This window comes from Dendrobates tinctorius, unplaced genomic scaffold (genome assembly GCF_039654945.1).
Source record: "Dendrobates tinctorius isolate UK_male_01 unplaced genomic scaffold, ASM3965494v1 ptg000133l, whole genome shotgun sequence".
In the NCBI taxonomy this organism is placed as follows: Eukaryota; Metazoa; Chordata; class Amphibia; order Anura; family Dendrobatidae; genus Dendrobates; species Dendrobates tinctorius.
Window position 1 is genome coordinate 8725928 of NW_027361801.1, and position 15252 is coordinate 8741179.

General features: G+C 41.9%; 2 protein-coding genes across 4 annotated transcripts in view; both read left to right on the plus strand.

Moving 5' to 3' along the window:
• Window positions 1–15252, plus strand: part of LOC141048082 (plastin-3) — a 133200-nt gene that overhangs the window by 102499 nt on the left and 15449 nt on the right. For all 3 annotated transcript variants that reach the window (XM_073543461.1, XM_073543463.1, XM_073543462.1), the window contains 7 exons: window positions 607–702; window positions 2368–2563; window positions 3423–3501; window positions 8760–8874; window positions 8957–9090; window positions 14212–14335; window positions 14967–15091. In XM_073543461.1, coding sequence (XP_073399562.1) covers window positions 607–702; window positions 2368–2563; window positions 3423–3501; window positions 8760–8874; window positions 8957–9090; window positions 14212–14335; window positions 14967–15091 — 869 coding nt within the window. The remainder of the gene's footprint in view (window positions 1–606; window positions 703–2367; window positions 2564–3422; window positions 3502–8759; window positions 8875–8956; window positions 9091–14211; window positions 14336–14966; window positions 15092–15252) is intronic.
• The window catches only part of LOC141048083 (plastin-3-like), a 320243-nt gene that overhangs the window by 102468 nt on the left and 202523 nt on the right, over window positions 1–15252 (plus strand). The window lies entirely within an intron of this gene.

Below are 15252 nucleotides of genomic sequence, written 5' to 3' on the forward strand. Positions count from 1 at the left end.
GATAATCGGGACAGTAGTGGCAGTTTTTGTGTTTTTTTTCCCATTCTTAACTTGCTGGGCCTCCATAAGAATTTAGCAAAATGGCCTCCATTTGAACACTATTTTGCCAAATATGTGCAAATCAAATCACAAAAATTTCATATTTTCTTGAATCTGAATTTTTTTTTCTTGGAAACTGAAGGCAAATCCATTCATTTATCTGTACATTTGACCTAAGTAACCCCCACTCATAAGGCTTGTAAATTACCGCAGCCAAATCCACACTACACACTCAGATTTGTGGTGGAATTCATAGTGGATTTCACCTTTCTGCAATGAGGATTGGTCAAATCTAAGCCACATGGATTGTACCGTAATCCGCTGTGGATTTTCAGTGTGCAAGTCCACATTTCCGTTGTGTCCATTTACCTTAATAGGAGCGCTTTTTAGGTAAATTCAACCAATATTTGGAAATTGATGAATTCAGTTACCTAATCTTAGAAAGGAAGGCTCATCAGGGCTGAATCTTTAATTCCTGATGTGTTTTTCTTGTGTTTTCTATTTGACAATTTTAAACACCAGATTTTTTTAAGTCACAAGGATTTAATTAGTTTTTTTTAATTGCAGGACTCGAGAGCCTATTTCCATCTGCTCAACCAGATTGCACCTAAAGGGCAGAAGGAAGGTGAAGAGAGAATAGATATCAACATGTCTGGATTCAGTGTAAGTCTGCTCCAGCGGTGTATGCAGCACACGTCAGGGGATGCTGTGTCCTTATTAATATTCTCAGGCCTCTGTATCTACAGTCAGCATTAAACATCCTGCATGCATTTTTAATCTCTTCTGTCTCACTGAAATCCCCTTCGTAAAACCAAATCTGACGTTGTCATTCTCGCAGACTCTCCGTGCAAGGTAATCTTCTGCCTCATAGCTGGCCATGGGAGCTGTGAGTCATATCGTAGGCGAAAGTGTAGGCTAGGAGTCACAAAGTGGTAGTTATCTGTCCGAGCATGGAAGGAGATTCTTGTGATATTAGCACTCTTCTTTTGTTTACAGCTCATTGTTTTGTAGACCGACCACTCCTAGACAGCAGAACATGTGCAGTGCTTACAAACTCTTCTCTGTTGAGCTTGTAAGCACTGTTTTGAAGCTTGCCAGGATTGCTGGAGTGCACACTGTCACCACTTAATCACCTTTCGCTTAAGTGCAGTGGTTACAATCTAGACAGCGGCGGTCAGTTTACAAGGCAACAAGCTGTAAATAAAGGGGGTTTTACACTAAGCGATATCGCTAACAATATCGCTAAAACGTCACTGGTTTTGTGACGTTATAGCGATATTGCTAGCGATATCGCTATGTGTGATACTTACCAGCGACCGCCTCCCCCGCTGTCCATCGCTGATCGCACGAGAATGTCCGGCTCCATTTCTCGTCGGGCGCTTCCTGCTGAGACTTCCTGCTGTGACGACGAGCGACACTGGATGCGGGCGGGAGGACGTCAGGATCGCTGTGTGTGAATGGTAAGTATCGTGCGCTGCGTCGCTGCTGCATCGCTGTGAGATCTTTCTGTATGAAAGCTCACTAGCGATCATTTAGCGATGCACCAGCGATCCTGACCGGGTGGGATCGCTGGTCGGATCGCTGGTGCATCGCTAAATGTAAAAGGGCCTTAAGCGTTGATATCTCAAACGGCATGTTTTTACAAGCACCATCTAATCAATTTATGAAGATTGGTCTAACCCTTTAAATATATTTTTATCCTCTTTGGGTCAGAGTGGTAAAAAAAATTAGCATTTTCTGATAAGGGGTTGTCTAAACCAGTCGGCCCTTTTTGCAAGGATTTCAGACCTGATCTCTGCAGGTCCATGTTCTGAAACCACTTGTTAATAATTGTTGCTGGCCACAAGTGCAATATTGCATGGGTCCCATATTTATGAGGGCGTGATCATGTAATACATGGGCTGAACTGAGCACACCGTGGCCAGAGCTGAGCTTTTTTTGGGGTGATCATCCTTTGTGAATAGTGCTGATCAAGAGTACTTTTACTAATGCCATTTGTCCTTTTTTGGGCATAAAGACTGGAATTTTCTCTTTACACTATTCCTTTAGATATTCTTATAGCTGCCGTGGGGACTAGTTACTTTCCTAGAAGTCTAGTTAGAGTAATTGCTTTTAATGTTACTGTATCACTCTTGTTGGGTAGATGTGCCATTCTCTTCAGTTGCACATCCAGTAGGAGGATAATTGTTCGTTCCTCCCAAATTGAACTGCTGCATGAAACTTTTACCAACTTTGCAGAAGTGGAACCAGAGCAGACATTATATTAAGTTTTGGGAAAATATCCTTTCTGTGGACACTACAAGGTTTGCATCATTCTTATTCCAACAGGAGAAGGACGATCTCAAGAGGGCGGAGTACATGCTCCAGCAAGCTGAAAGACTAGGCTGCAGGCAGTTCGTCACTCCTGCTGATGTGGTCAGCGGAAATCCTAAATTAAACTTGGCCTTTGTGGCAAACCTGTTCAATAAATACCCCGCGCTTACTAAGCCTGAGAACCAGGACATCGACTGGTCTCTCCTCGAAGGTGAGCAAGGAACATATCCTTAATAACAGGCACTAGATAATTCTTAGTGGTTTGAGCACATTGGACATTTGCAGCTTCTTTCTTGCTCTAAAAAGGCGTTAAAAAGTAAGATCTTATATAAGAGCTTCTTTAATTTTGAGCAAAATTCAACCACCGGCATGCATCATTTGGAATAATTTGGCTAAAAAAAACCCCATAAATTTCACCGTACAAAAAAGAAAAGTGACTTCAAAATAAAATGCAAATGAACGTGATTCTACCAACTTGCCTTTCTGTGCCATCTATTGGAAGTTCTTTGAACTGCTTACTCCTCATTTTGATCCAATGAACAAATCGAAAAACCTGTGTGCTAAAGGCCTCGGTCACACATCCGTCACCATACAAGTATTATGATTCATTTTCACAGATGGCACTCATATTTATAGTCTGAGGCCAGTCACGTCTGGTGGTTTTTTTTTTTTTGTTTTTTTTTTGCTGACCAAATATTCTGCACAACATTTGCCGAGATTTGTCCGATTTTTAAATTGGCAACGCAAGGCCGTGAGTCCATGAAGAATTTGGCAGCATTCGGATGACATGGCATTCAAGTGCGTTGCAATTTTCATGGACTGTTAAAAGTTGGGAAAACTAACGGAGTTCGGTATTTTTTATTTTTTTTTTCTCTCGTACATGTGAATGAGGCCTTACTTGTGCTTTATAAGTCAGTAGAAATTATTTCCAATGTACATCATGGTGATTTTTACCAAATTTGTTTCCTTTGAAACTTTTGTAGTTTTGTTAGTTTTATTGTCAAGTGATATGATCTGTGATAGTTTAAATGGAGCAGATACGGGAAATTACTTATTTATTTTTTTTTCAGGGGAGACTAGAGAGGAAAGGACCTTCCGTAACTGGATGAACTCCCTTGGTGTGAATCCCCATGTTAATCATATCTACAAGTACGTGTCTACTGGCCGCTATAATGCTCAGCTGCTGCAAGTACAGTTTTGTCCTATTTTATTCTGAGCAGTTTAACAAAGTTAGGAGCAAAAAGTTAGTAGCCAGCTTGGTAAAGAAAACTGAGGAGTTGATCATGGTATACAGATGTGTGCGCTCATCAGTTTGTCATCCTACATTCCAGCCTATGATCTCATGTACCAGCAATCGTCAGCTCGACAAAGCTCCTTTAGGTGGAATTAATCTGCGCCATATTTCTCAAAAGTGGCGCAAAATTTCAAGAAGTTACCTTTTTTTGTGCTAAAGCAACATGCTGTAACACTTAGGACATTTTGAAGCCTTTTATAGGTCAGATTGCTATATTAAACCGTTCTTGACATGTCATTTGCATGTCATGAACGCATATGGCGAGTCCAGCTTCCCCTTATTGCAACCCCAATCTGAAACAACCAAACCGAACCAAAGGGGTGACCTTTTAAATAAAACACTACAACTTAAATACTTTGGATAGTTTTGGCAACAGCGGCCAATTTTATTAACAAACAATAACATGTAACAATAAGTAATAATGCAAAAGTAAATATGAGGGGAGTGTTCTTGGAGCTAAAAGATCTGGCAAAACAAATGAAAACTTGACCACCATGTTGCCCTCAGCCGTCCATCACCCGCTCGAGGGCACCATACATCCCGATCCGGAAAGACCAACCACCAAAACTCCTGGGGTAAAACCTCGTCCAGAGCCCATAACCAAATGCCGATTAGCCCCGCACAATTTTAACTGCCTGGAATTTTACTTACAATTCCTTCCCCTGACCAATCAGCTTCAACTCCAATAACCCCACCCCCCACCAACCACGAGGATCCCGACCACCTCAGGCTCGTGAGTGCCCAACGCCACCAATGCCCTGTCAATCCCTTCCTGTATTGCCAATGCTCACAAATCAATTCCTATCGCGTTTAAATGAACCCCATCCTCCAATCAAAAATTTCCAATGTCCGCTTCCAATTCAAAATGCCGAACACTGAAACCCCCATTCCTGGATACAAAACCCGATACTGCCCTATTTAAAGGGGTTGTCCACTACTTTAAATTAACCGCCCAATGTATCCCCCCAGGGCCTCTAATGAATTTTGTATATACCTTATGTTGCCTATACTGCCTGTGAGCGGCACTATCCGTGGCCGCTTACAGGCAGCACATGACCCAGCACTGACGTCATGCCAAGTGAGGCGTGACTCAGCGCTAGGACCCCGCGGTGGCTGTTGGGTTGTGGGCTGGGTTAACCCCCGCATCACAAACAGCATCCTCTGCACGCTTTCTCAAAGAATGGGCGCAGTGGATACTGGGTGTGATGCGGGGGGATAACTCCGCCCACAGCCTGGCAGCCAGCATGGAACGAGGAAGAGGGACCCCCGGCTGCTGCCGGCACTTGATGAGATGTAAGCGGAAGCGAGAGCAGGCTGCCTGTGAGCTGCCAGCGATAGCACCGCTCACAGGCAGAATAGGCAACATGAAGTATTAACAAAATTCATTAGGGTATATACATTGGGGCTTAATTTAAAGTAGTGGACAACCCCTTTATTTTCACCCTAGCCCTATTAACGATCTAGCCAACCTCCACTTTTGTCTAGGGACAATATCCAACCACACTGTCGACACACCCGGAAAAGACTTCCACAACCTAAGAAAACCAAAGCAAATGTCCCGGATTAATTCCCTAACTGGCCTAACCCCTAAATCGTTACCGCCCACATGCATAACAAGGATGTCAGGTGATCTATCCAACCGGGCGGCTCTGGAAAACTCGGATAGGACCCTATTCCAAACCATCCCTCTAAATCCTAACTAATGAATCCCCACCTTCTCCCCCCTAAAACCCAATTGTCTACCATCTGGCCTTACGTCGGCCAGCAGCACCCCCCAATGCACAAAGGAGTGCCAAAGATCCAGGCTAGTAATGGATCATCACCTGAAAAATACATACAACAGGCAATATCAAAGAAATATCCAACATTCTACCACTGTCATTAATGACGCATATACAATAAATAATGGTCCGAGCTCCACCTGCCGATTCGCCTTATCGTATCTGCACCTAAACCAAGACTGTCAGCCTCTGAAGATGCCTCGATCCTAAAGAATGCGACCCGTACCATCCCTGGGTTAAGGCCAAACTCCCGCAGTCCCCTTTTCAAGACTGCGACAAACTGGAAATGAGACAAAAATGCCCCATCCACGTGACACAGCAATGGGCCCACCCTCCCTGACCACAAACGCCAATACAGATCCAAACACTTCTGCGGGCACATCAGTGACCCTTCAACCCGTCCCAAAACCACCCGTCTACCTCTCCCCAACAGATCAGTTTTTGAACTCCTTATCCAAAAAACGATGCCCCCTGCCCAAAAATCCATATCATCTGCCAACAAACCCCCAGGCCTGTCAGTGCTTCGAGATACAATGTCGCCTATCTGCATTGCCCCGAAAAAGGCTAAAGAAAAAGATAACCTAAATAATGCCAACTCAAAATCGGAACAACAACTACCTTCCAAAACTCGGCCCAACCTTTCCAACACACTGAACGAGATTGGTCTCCGCCTATCGAAACTCCGCTTGCCTCTTCTAAAACCCCTCAATGCCTGTCTAACCAAAAATCTTTCTGTAACTTCCACCGATCCTTGCAACTTAAAGCCAAAATGCCAATCCGGCAATAAATTTATTCACTTTTGAAATTGACCAACCCATTTCAGCCGTGTAAATAAATGAGTAAAAAATAGGGAAATTCCATAATGGCATTAATGCAAATATCAAATATTTAGGATAGTCATAGCTTGCATGCTTATTAAAGTGCAAAAAATTGCTATAAAAATATCACTAATCATGCCTGAGTACAAAAAGGACCCATGTATTAAACTGAAAAGACTAAATAAACAAATGTGCCAAGTGACAAAATTGTCTGTGTAAACATCATAATATTAAGAAGCATAAGTGCTAAAAAGCTTTGTATACAGTACAGACCAAAAGTTTGAACACACCTTCTCATTCAAAGAGTTTTCTATATTTTAATGACTGAAAATTGTAGATTCGCTCTGAGGGCATCAAAACTATGAATTAACACATGTGGAATTATATAATTAACAATGTGTGAAACAACTGAAAATGTCTTATATTCTAGGTTCTTCAAAGTAGCCACCTTTTGATTGGATTACTGCTTTGCACACTCTTGGCATTCTCTTGATGAGCTTCAAGAGGTAGTCACCAGAAATGGTCTTCCAACAGTCTTGGAGTCCCCAGAGATGCTTAGCACTTGTTGCCTTCACTCTGCGGTCCACCTCACCCCAAACCATCTCGATTGGGTTCAGGTCTGGAGACTGTGGAGGCCAGGTCATCTGGTGTAGCATCCCATCACTCTCCTCCTTGGTAAAATAGCAATTACACAGCCTGGAGGTGTTTGGGATCATTGTCCTGTTGAAAAATAAATGATGGTCTAACTAAATGCAAACCGGATTAAATAGCGTGCCGCTGCAAGATGCTGTGGTTAGCCATGCTGGTTCAGTATGCCTTCAATTTTGAATAAATCCCCAACAGTGTCACTAGCAAAGCACCCCCACACCATCACACCACCTCTTCCATGCTTCACGGTGGGAACCAGGCATGTAGAGTCCATCCGTTCACCTTTTCTGCGTCGCACAAAGACACGGTGGTTGGAACCAAAGATCTCAAATTTGGACTCATCAGACCAAAGCACAGATTTCCATTGGTCTAATGTCCATTCCTTGTGTTCTTTAGCCCAGACAAGTCTCTTCTGCTTGTTGCCTTTCCTTAGCAGTGGTTTCCTAGCAGCTATTTTACCATGAAGGCCTGCTGCACAAAGTCTCCTCTTTAGGGTATGTGCACACGTTGCAGAAAATTTCTGCACAAAAACCTGAATCCCTTCCCAGAAACCGCACCTATTTTTCCGCGGCGGTTTTTGTGCGTTTTTTGCACGGTTTTGATGCATTTTTGATGCGTTTTTACCGCAGCGGTTTCTAAAAGCATGGGAGAAGCCTAAACCGCGGAAAAAAATGCAAAATTAATGTGCATGCTGCGGTTTTTACCGCAATGCGGTTTTTTCGCAGTAAAAAAACGCATCAATGTGCACACACAGTGCAAAATGCATAGAAATGACTGTGCAGCTTATTTTTAGCGGTTTTATAGTAAAAACCGCTAAAAAAACGCTGTGTGTGAACACAGCCTAACAGTTTTTGTAGAGATGTGTCTGCTGCTAGAACTCTGTGTGGCATTGGCCTGGTCTCTAATCGGAGCTGCTGTTAATCTGTGATTTCTGAGGCTGGTGACTCGGATGAACTTGTCCTCCGCAGCAGAGGTGACTCTTGGTCTTCCTTTCCTGGGGCGGTCCTCATGTGAGCCAGGTTCTTTGTAGCGCTTGAAGGTTTTTGCCACTGCACTTGGGGACACTTTAAAAGTTTTCCCAATTTTTCGGACTGACTGACCTTCATTTCTTAAAGTAATGATGGCCACTCGTTTTTCTTTACTTAGCTGCTTTTTTCTTGCCATAATACAAAAAACAGTCTATTGTATCCACCAGACTTCTGCACCACACAACTGATGGTCCCAACTCCATTTATAAGGCAAGAAATCCCACTTATTAAACCAGACAGGGCACACCTATGAAGTGAAAACCATTTCCGGTGACTACCTCTTGAAGCTCAACAAGAGAATGCCAAGAGTGTGCAAAGCAGTAATCAAAGCAAAAGGTGGCTACTTTGAAGAACCTAGAATATAAGACATATTTTCAGTTTCACACTTTTTTGTTAATTATATAATTCCACATGTGGTAATTCATAGTTTTGATGCCTTCAGAGTGAATCTATAATTTTCATAGTCATGAAAATAAAGAGATCTCTTTGAGAAGGTGTGTCCAAACTTTTGGTCTGTACTATACATAGAGCTACATTTGTTGTCTACAGACTAAAGTGCAAATGGGTTTGTTATGAAAAAAAGACCAAGTGGTCAAAAATGAGTAAACCAGGGACTCATGAAATGTGACATAGAGATGTCAGTATGAATCAAATTTTGCAGTGTTTTCTTACAAGAAGCCAGTGGATGTCCAGCCTCTCCAATGCACAAATAAATAGAAGGATACGACTCCTTGGGAGGAAACAAAAAAAATTCTAAAATAATGGCACAATGCTGCAACTAATTTTTCTCTTTTTTTTTTTTTTTTTTTTTTTTTTTTTTTTTTTTTTTTTTTTTCAGTGACCTACAAGATGCCCTAGTAATTCTACAGCTGTATGAAAAGATTAAAGTGCCAGTAGACTGGAGCAAAGTAAACAAACCTCCATATCCCAAACTTGGGGCAAACATGAAAAAAGTAAGTAAAAGCAAAGTATAGCATTCATTTTGATGGTGTCCACCACCAATTTAATTTTAACGGTTTTTCTTTGTTTTTCTAGTTAGAGAACTGTAATTACGCAGTGGACCTGGGAAAAAATACTGCCAAATTCTCCCTGGTGGGCATTGGTGGGCAGGACCTGAACGATGGCAATGAAACTCTGACCCTTGCCTTAGTTTGGCAGTTGATGAGAAGGTGAGCGCGAGCCTTTCCCTTGTTTGGGACACCTATCTTTTAATCAGTGTCTGTGTTACGGTACTGTCACACTTAGCGATGTACCAGCGATCCCGACCAGCGATATGACGCGGTCAGGATCGCTGGTACATCGCTAAGTGGTCGCTAGTGAGCTGTCACACTGGCAGATCTCACCAGCGACATCGCTGGGGACGGGGGTCGCTACTTACCTGTCAGACGAGGCGATCCTGCATCCTCCCGCCCGGCTCCACGCGTCGCTCGTCGTCACAGCAGGAAGCGCCGCAGGAAGCTGACGACGAGAAACAGTCCTGGACGTTCTCGCGCGATCAGCGATAACCAGCGGGGGAGCGGGGCGGAGGTAAGTATCACACATAGCGATATCGCTAGCAATATCGCTATAACGTCACAAGTTATAGCGATATTGCTAGCGATATCTTAGTGTGACAGGCCCTTAATGCATACACATGTCACATCCACCAGTGTGAGTGACAGATTTCAGTGTACTGTTTAGTTACTCTGGTGGCACTGGTGGAAAATTGTACACTTGTTTCTTTCAGATTATATGCGAGATTCATAGAATGTTAGAGTTGGAAGGGGACCTCCAGGGTCATCATGTTCAACCCCCCTGCTCAATGCAGGATTCACTAAACCATCTCAGACAGATTTCTGTCCAGCCTCTGTTTGAAGACTTCCATTGAAGGAGAACTCGCCACCTCACATTTCAGCCTATTCCACTCATTGATCACGATCACTGTCAAAAAGTTTTTCTAATATCTAATCTGTATCTTCCCCCTTTCATTTTTATTCCATTTCTTCTCATGTTTCCATGTGCAAATGAGAATGCTGATCCCTCTACATTGCGACATCTTTTCAGATATTTGTAGACTATTAAGTCTCCTCTTAGACTTCTTTTTGGCAAGATAAACATTCCCAGATGCTTCCACCATTCTTCGTAGTATATAGTTTTCAGTCTGCTCACTATCCTGCTACCTTTTCTCTGAACTTGCTCCAGTTTTTCGATCTTTTTTTAAAATATGGTGCCCAGAACTGGACACATTATTCCAGATGCGGCCTGACCAAGTAGGAGTGGGAAGGAGGGGTAATTACTTCACAAGATCTAGACTCTATCCTTCTCTTAATACATCCTAGAGCTGTTTGTCTTTTTTAGCTGCCTCATCACACTGACTCTTGCAGTCTGTGATCTATTAGTATACCCAACTCTTTTTCCACGTGTTGTTGCTTAGTTCTATTCCTTCCTTTCTGTAGATGTAATTTTAATATTGTTTGGCCTAGATGTAGAATCTTGCATTTCTCTCTAAATACCATTCTATTAGTAGCAGCCCATTGTTCAAGCTTATCTAGATCCTTCTGACTCCTTTCTCATCTTCTCTAGTGTTAGCTATCCCTCCTAGCTTTGCATCGTCAGCAAATTTGATTAATTTACCTTCAGTTCTCTTATCTAGATCATTTATTAAAATGTTGATCACTGGGGCCTTGACAGACCCTTGTGGCACCCCACTTTAAGCACTCTTCCAATTGGATGTGCAATATCCAGTGATCATTATCAAATCTGATAACCCTGATCTATGCATTGCCCAACTAAAAGAGTTTTCAATCTCATTTCTTCATACCACCACAATTTCAATGTCACTTTTAAAAAAAATACTTTTTTTTTTTCTTTTTTTTTTTTCCCCTTTCCTACATTGGACGTAATATTCCGTCCATGTGACCTGGGCCCTAATTCCCATGGACGGAATATTACGTCATAGCGATCAGCGGCGCCCACGTGGCGCCCTGATTATCACAGCTGACACCCGACACAATGTGTCAGGGGCGGTCACAGACCGCCCCCGACAAGTTAACCCCTTGCACTCCGCGATCAAACACGATTGCGGTGTACCTGGGGTTAAAGGGAAGCATCGGCAGGGAGGGGGCTCCCACCGTACTTCCCTGAGCCCCCCCCACAGCAGCGCAATGTGCAGTGCTGCTGCGGGCGTCTCTTTCCCTGCAGGTCCCCGGATCCAAAATGGCGACGGGGACCTTCGGGGGGCCTGCAGGGAGCTGACTTCCTCAGTGCCTGCTAAGCGCAGGCATGAGGAAGTCTGCGTCTATGCCTGTGACAGATCAGCGATCTGTCACAGGACAGTTATGTCCCCCCTGGGACCATGTAATAAAGTTAAAAAAAAAAGTGTAAAATTTTTTAAAAAATCGCTTAAATTAAAAAAAAAAAAAAAATATTCCCTAATTCATTTTTTGGAAATGAAAAAAAAACAATAAAAGCACACATTTTTGGTATAGCCGCGTCCGTAACGACCCGCCCTATAAAACTGTCCCATTAGTTAACCCCTTTAGCGAACCCCTTAAAAATTAAAATAAATTATTTTTTGCTTCGTTTTTTTATCATACCGCCGAACAAAGTGCAATAACGCGCGATGAAAGACGCATATAAATATCCATGCTACCGCTGAAAGTCATCTTGTCCCGCAAAAAACGAGCCACCATACAGCATCAGTAAAAAAAAATACAAAAGTTATAGCTCGCAGATTTAAGTAATACAAAAATAATTATTTTGTATATAAAATTGTTTTCATTGCATAAAAGCGCCAAAACACAAAAAAGACCTAAATGAGGTATCGGTGTAACCGTAATGACCTGAAGAATAAAACCGCTTTATCAATTTTACCGCACGCGGAACGGTGTCAACGCACCCCCCAAAAGAAATTCATGAAACGCTGGTTTTTGTTCATTCTGCGTCCCAAATATCGGAATAAAAAGCGATCAAAAGATGTCACGTGCCCAGAAATGATACCAATAAAAACGTCAACTCGTCCTGCAAAAAAGACCTCACATGACTCGGTGGGTCAAAATATGGAAAAATTATAGGCCTCAATATGTGGTGATGCAAAAACTATTTTTACAAAAGAAAGCGTCTTTTAGCGTGTGACAGCTGCCAAAAATAAAAACCACCATAAATAGTATATCAACCCCCCCTTAGTTGAAAAATAATAAAATTAAAAGAAAATGTATTTATTTCCATTTTCCCGCTAGGGCTGAGATTGGGGTTACAGGTGTGTTGGGGTTAGGGTTGGAGTCATAATTGGGGGGGTTTCACTGTTTAGGCACATCAGGTGCTCTCAATGCGACATGGTGTCTGATCTCAATTCCAGCCAATTCTGCGTTGAAAAAGTCAAATTGTGCTCCTTCCCTTCCAAGCTCTGCCATGCGCTCACAGTGTTTTACCCCCACATATGGGGTATCGGCCTACTCAGGACAAATTGCAAAACAACTTTTGGGGTCCAATTTCTCCTGTTACCATTAGAAAAATAAAAATTTGGGGGCAAAAATATCATTTTTGTGGAAAAAAAATGTTATGTTTTTTTTTCACTCCCGGGCGTTATAAACTTCTGTGAAGCACTTGGGTTCAAAGTGCTCACCACACATCTAGATAAGTTCCTTAGTGGGTCTAGTTTCCAAAATGGTGTCATTTGTGGGGGGGTTTCCGCTGTTTTGGTACATTAGTGGCTCTCCAAAGGCAATATGACACCCGTAGACCATTCCATCAAAGTCTGCATTCCAAAACGTCACTACTTCCCTTCCGAGCCCCGACGTGTGCCCATACAGTAGTTTTCTCCCACATATGGGGTATCTGTGTACTCAAGACAAATTGGACAACTTTTGGGGTCCAATTTCTCCTGTTACCCTTGGGAAAATAAAAAAAAAAGACTAAAAGATCATATTTGTTGAAAAAATACAATTTTTTTTTATTTATTTTTTCAAAGTGCTCACCACACATCTAGATAAGTTCCTTAGGGGGTCTAGTTTGCAAAATGGGATCACTTGTGGGGGGTTTCCACTGTTTTGGTGCATCAGGGGCTCTCCAAACGCGACATGGTGTCCGATCTCGATTCCACCCAAAAACGTCAAATGGTGCTGCTTCCCTTCCGAGCTCTGCCATGCGCCCAAATAGTCGTTTACACCCACATATGGGGTATCAGCGTACTCAGAACAAATTGCACAATAACTTTTAGGGTCCTGTTACCCTTGGGAAAATAAAAATTGGGGGTGAAGAGATCATTTTTGTGGAAAACATATGATTTAATTGTACCGCTGTACATTATAAACTTCTGTGAAGCCCTTGTGGGTTCAAAGTTCTTACCACATATCTACTGTAGATTAAGTTCCTTGGGGGGTCTAGTTTCCAAGATGGGGTCACTTGTGGGGGGTTTCCACTGTTTAGGTATATCAGGGGCTCTCCAAACGTGACATGGCGTCCGATCTGAATTCCAGCCAATTTTGCATTGAAAAAGTTAAACGGCGTTCCTTCCATTCTGAGCTCTGCCATGCGCCGAAACAGTGGTTCCCCCTCACATATCAGGTATCGGCGTACTCAGGACAAATTGCACAATAACTTTTCCAGTCCAATTTCTCCTGTTACCCTTGGTAAAATAAAAAAAATTGAACCTTAAGTATTTTTTTTTTTGTGCAAAAAAGTTAAATGTTCATTTTTTTTTTTTTTTTAATCAAAAATTCCTGTGACGCACCTGAAGGGTTAATAAACTTCTTGAATGTGGTTTTGAGCACCTTAAGGGGTTCAGTTTTTAGATTGGTGTCACTTTTGGGTATTTTCTATCATATAGACCCCTCAAAGTGGCTTCAAATGTGATGTGATGTCCGTAAAAATAAAATGGTGTTGCAAAAATGATAAATCGCTGGTCAACTTTTAACCCTTATAACTTCCTAACAAAAAAAATTTGGGTTCCAAAATTGTGCTGATGTAAAGTAAACATGTGGGAAATGTTATTTATCAAGTTTTTTGTGTGCCGTATCTCTGTGATTTAAGGGCAGAAATATTCAAAGTTGGAAAATTGCGAAATTTTAAAAATTTTCGCCAAATTTCCATTTTTTTCACAAATAAACGCAAGTGAAATTTTACCACTAACATGAAGTACAATATGTCACGAGAAAACGATGTCAGAATCACCGGGATCCATGGAAGCGTTTCAGAGTTATTACCTCATAAAGGGACAGTGGTCAGAATTGTAAAAATTGGCCGGGAGTTAACGTGCAAACCACCCTTGGTAGTGAAGGAGTTAAGCAAACTTTTCCACGATATTTCACTAGGTATACGCTCAATGTCCTGGAGGACCTTGGAGATGGACAGAAAGTTAATGATGATATCATTGTCAATTGGGTGAACAGATCTTTGGCAGACGCTGGCAAGAGCTCCTCTATTCAGAACTTTAAGGTAACGTTCATATATCCTTGCTCTACTCGTATGGTTTTTATTGTGCTTTTAGTTCGTCCCTAGTCACTTTCTCTCTTGATGGTATATTTGACTAATAGGCGGCTTATTAGGGTTACTCTGTTCGGCCCCACCTATGATGCCTAAAGCTAGGCACTAGACATTCCAAATTATATCTTGTTAGCGAGTATATATTCTGTGAGATTCTGATAAATTTAATAATGGACATTAAACCCTTGAGGAACTCACCGACACAAAAAGAGGACTTAAAAGTACCCCCAAAATTTTTAAAAATCACAGAAAAAGGCAACCTAGTAGGTTGAGAGTGATTGTCTCATCGGTATTGCTGCACCTATTTTGTCGCCATCTTTAAATGGGTCCACTGCATCCTGTGCATTTGTTTGGAGGCTTGGGCAGGTAAGCATTTCTGCCTTTTTTTTTTCTGTGATTTTTAAACTATTCAGGAGCAAAACGACCCTGATTCTCCAGCCTCGCTTCATTAAAATCCACCTTTTGTCCCATTTTGAATCCTCTTAACTGAAAGGATAAAAGCTATTTTTACATAACTCCCACTTTGATGTCTGCATTTTGTTTGTAGATCATCTATTTACTCTATTTTATTTACCTTCTTCAGGACAAGTCGATCAGCACTAGTCTTCCTGTAGTGGATCTGATCGATGCCATCCAACCTGGCAGTATTAACTATGACTTGGTGAAGAGTGGTACACTTTCTGATGATGACAAACACAAAAATGCCACGTAAGTTTTGGCTATTAATGTAACTGCAGTGTTTATTTCCTACCTTTTTAAAGGGGTTGTCTCAAGTCCTATGTAAAATTGGCAATTTACTAATTTTTAAAAAATTCTGTTCTCAAAATTGGAGGGGTTTTAAATTCTGTACATTGCATTGTATAGCGGGG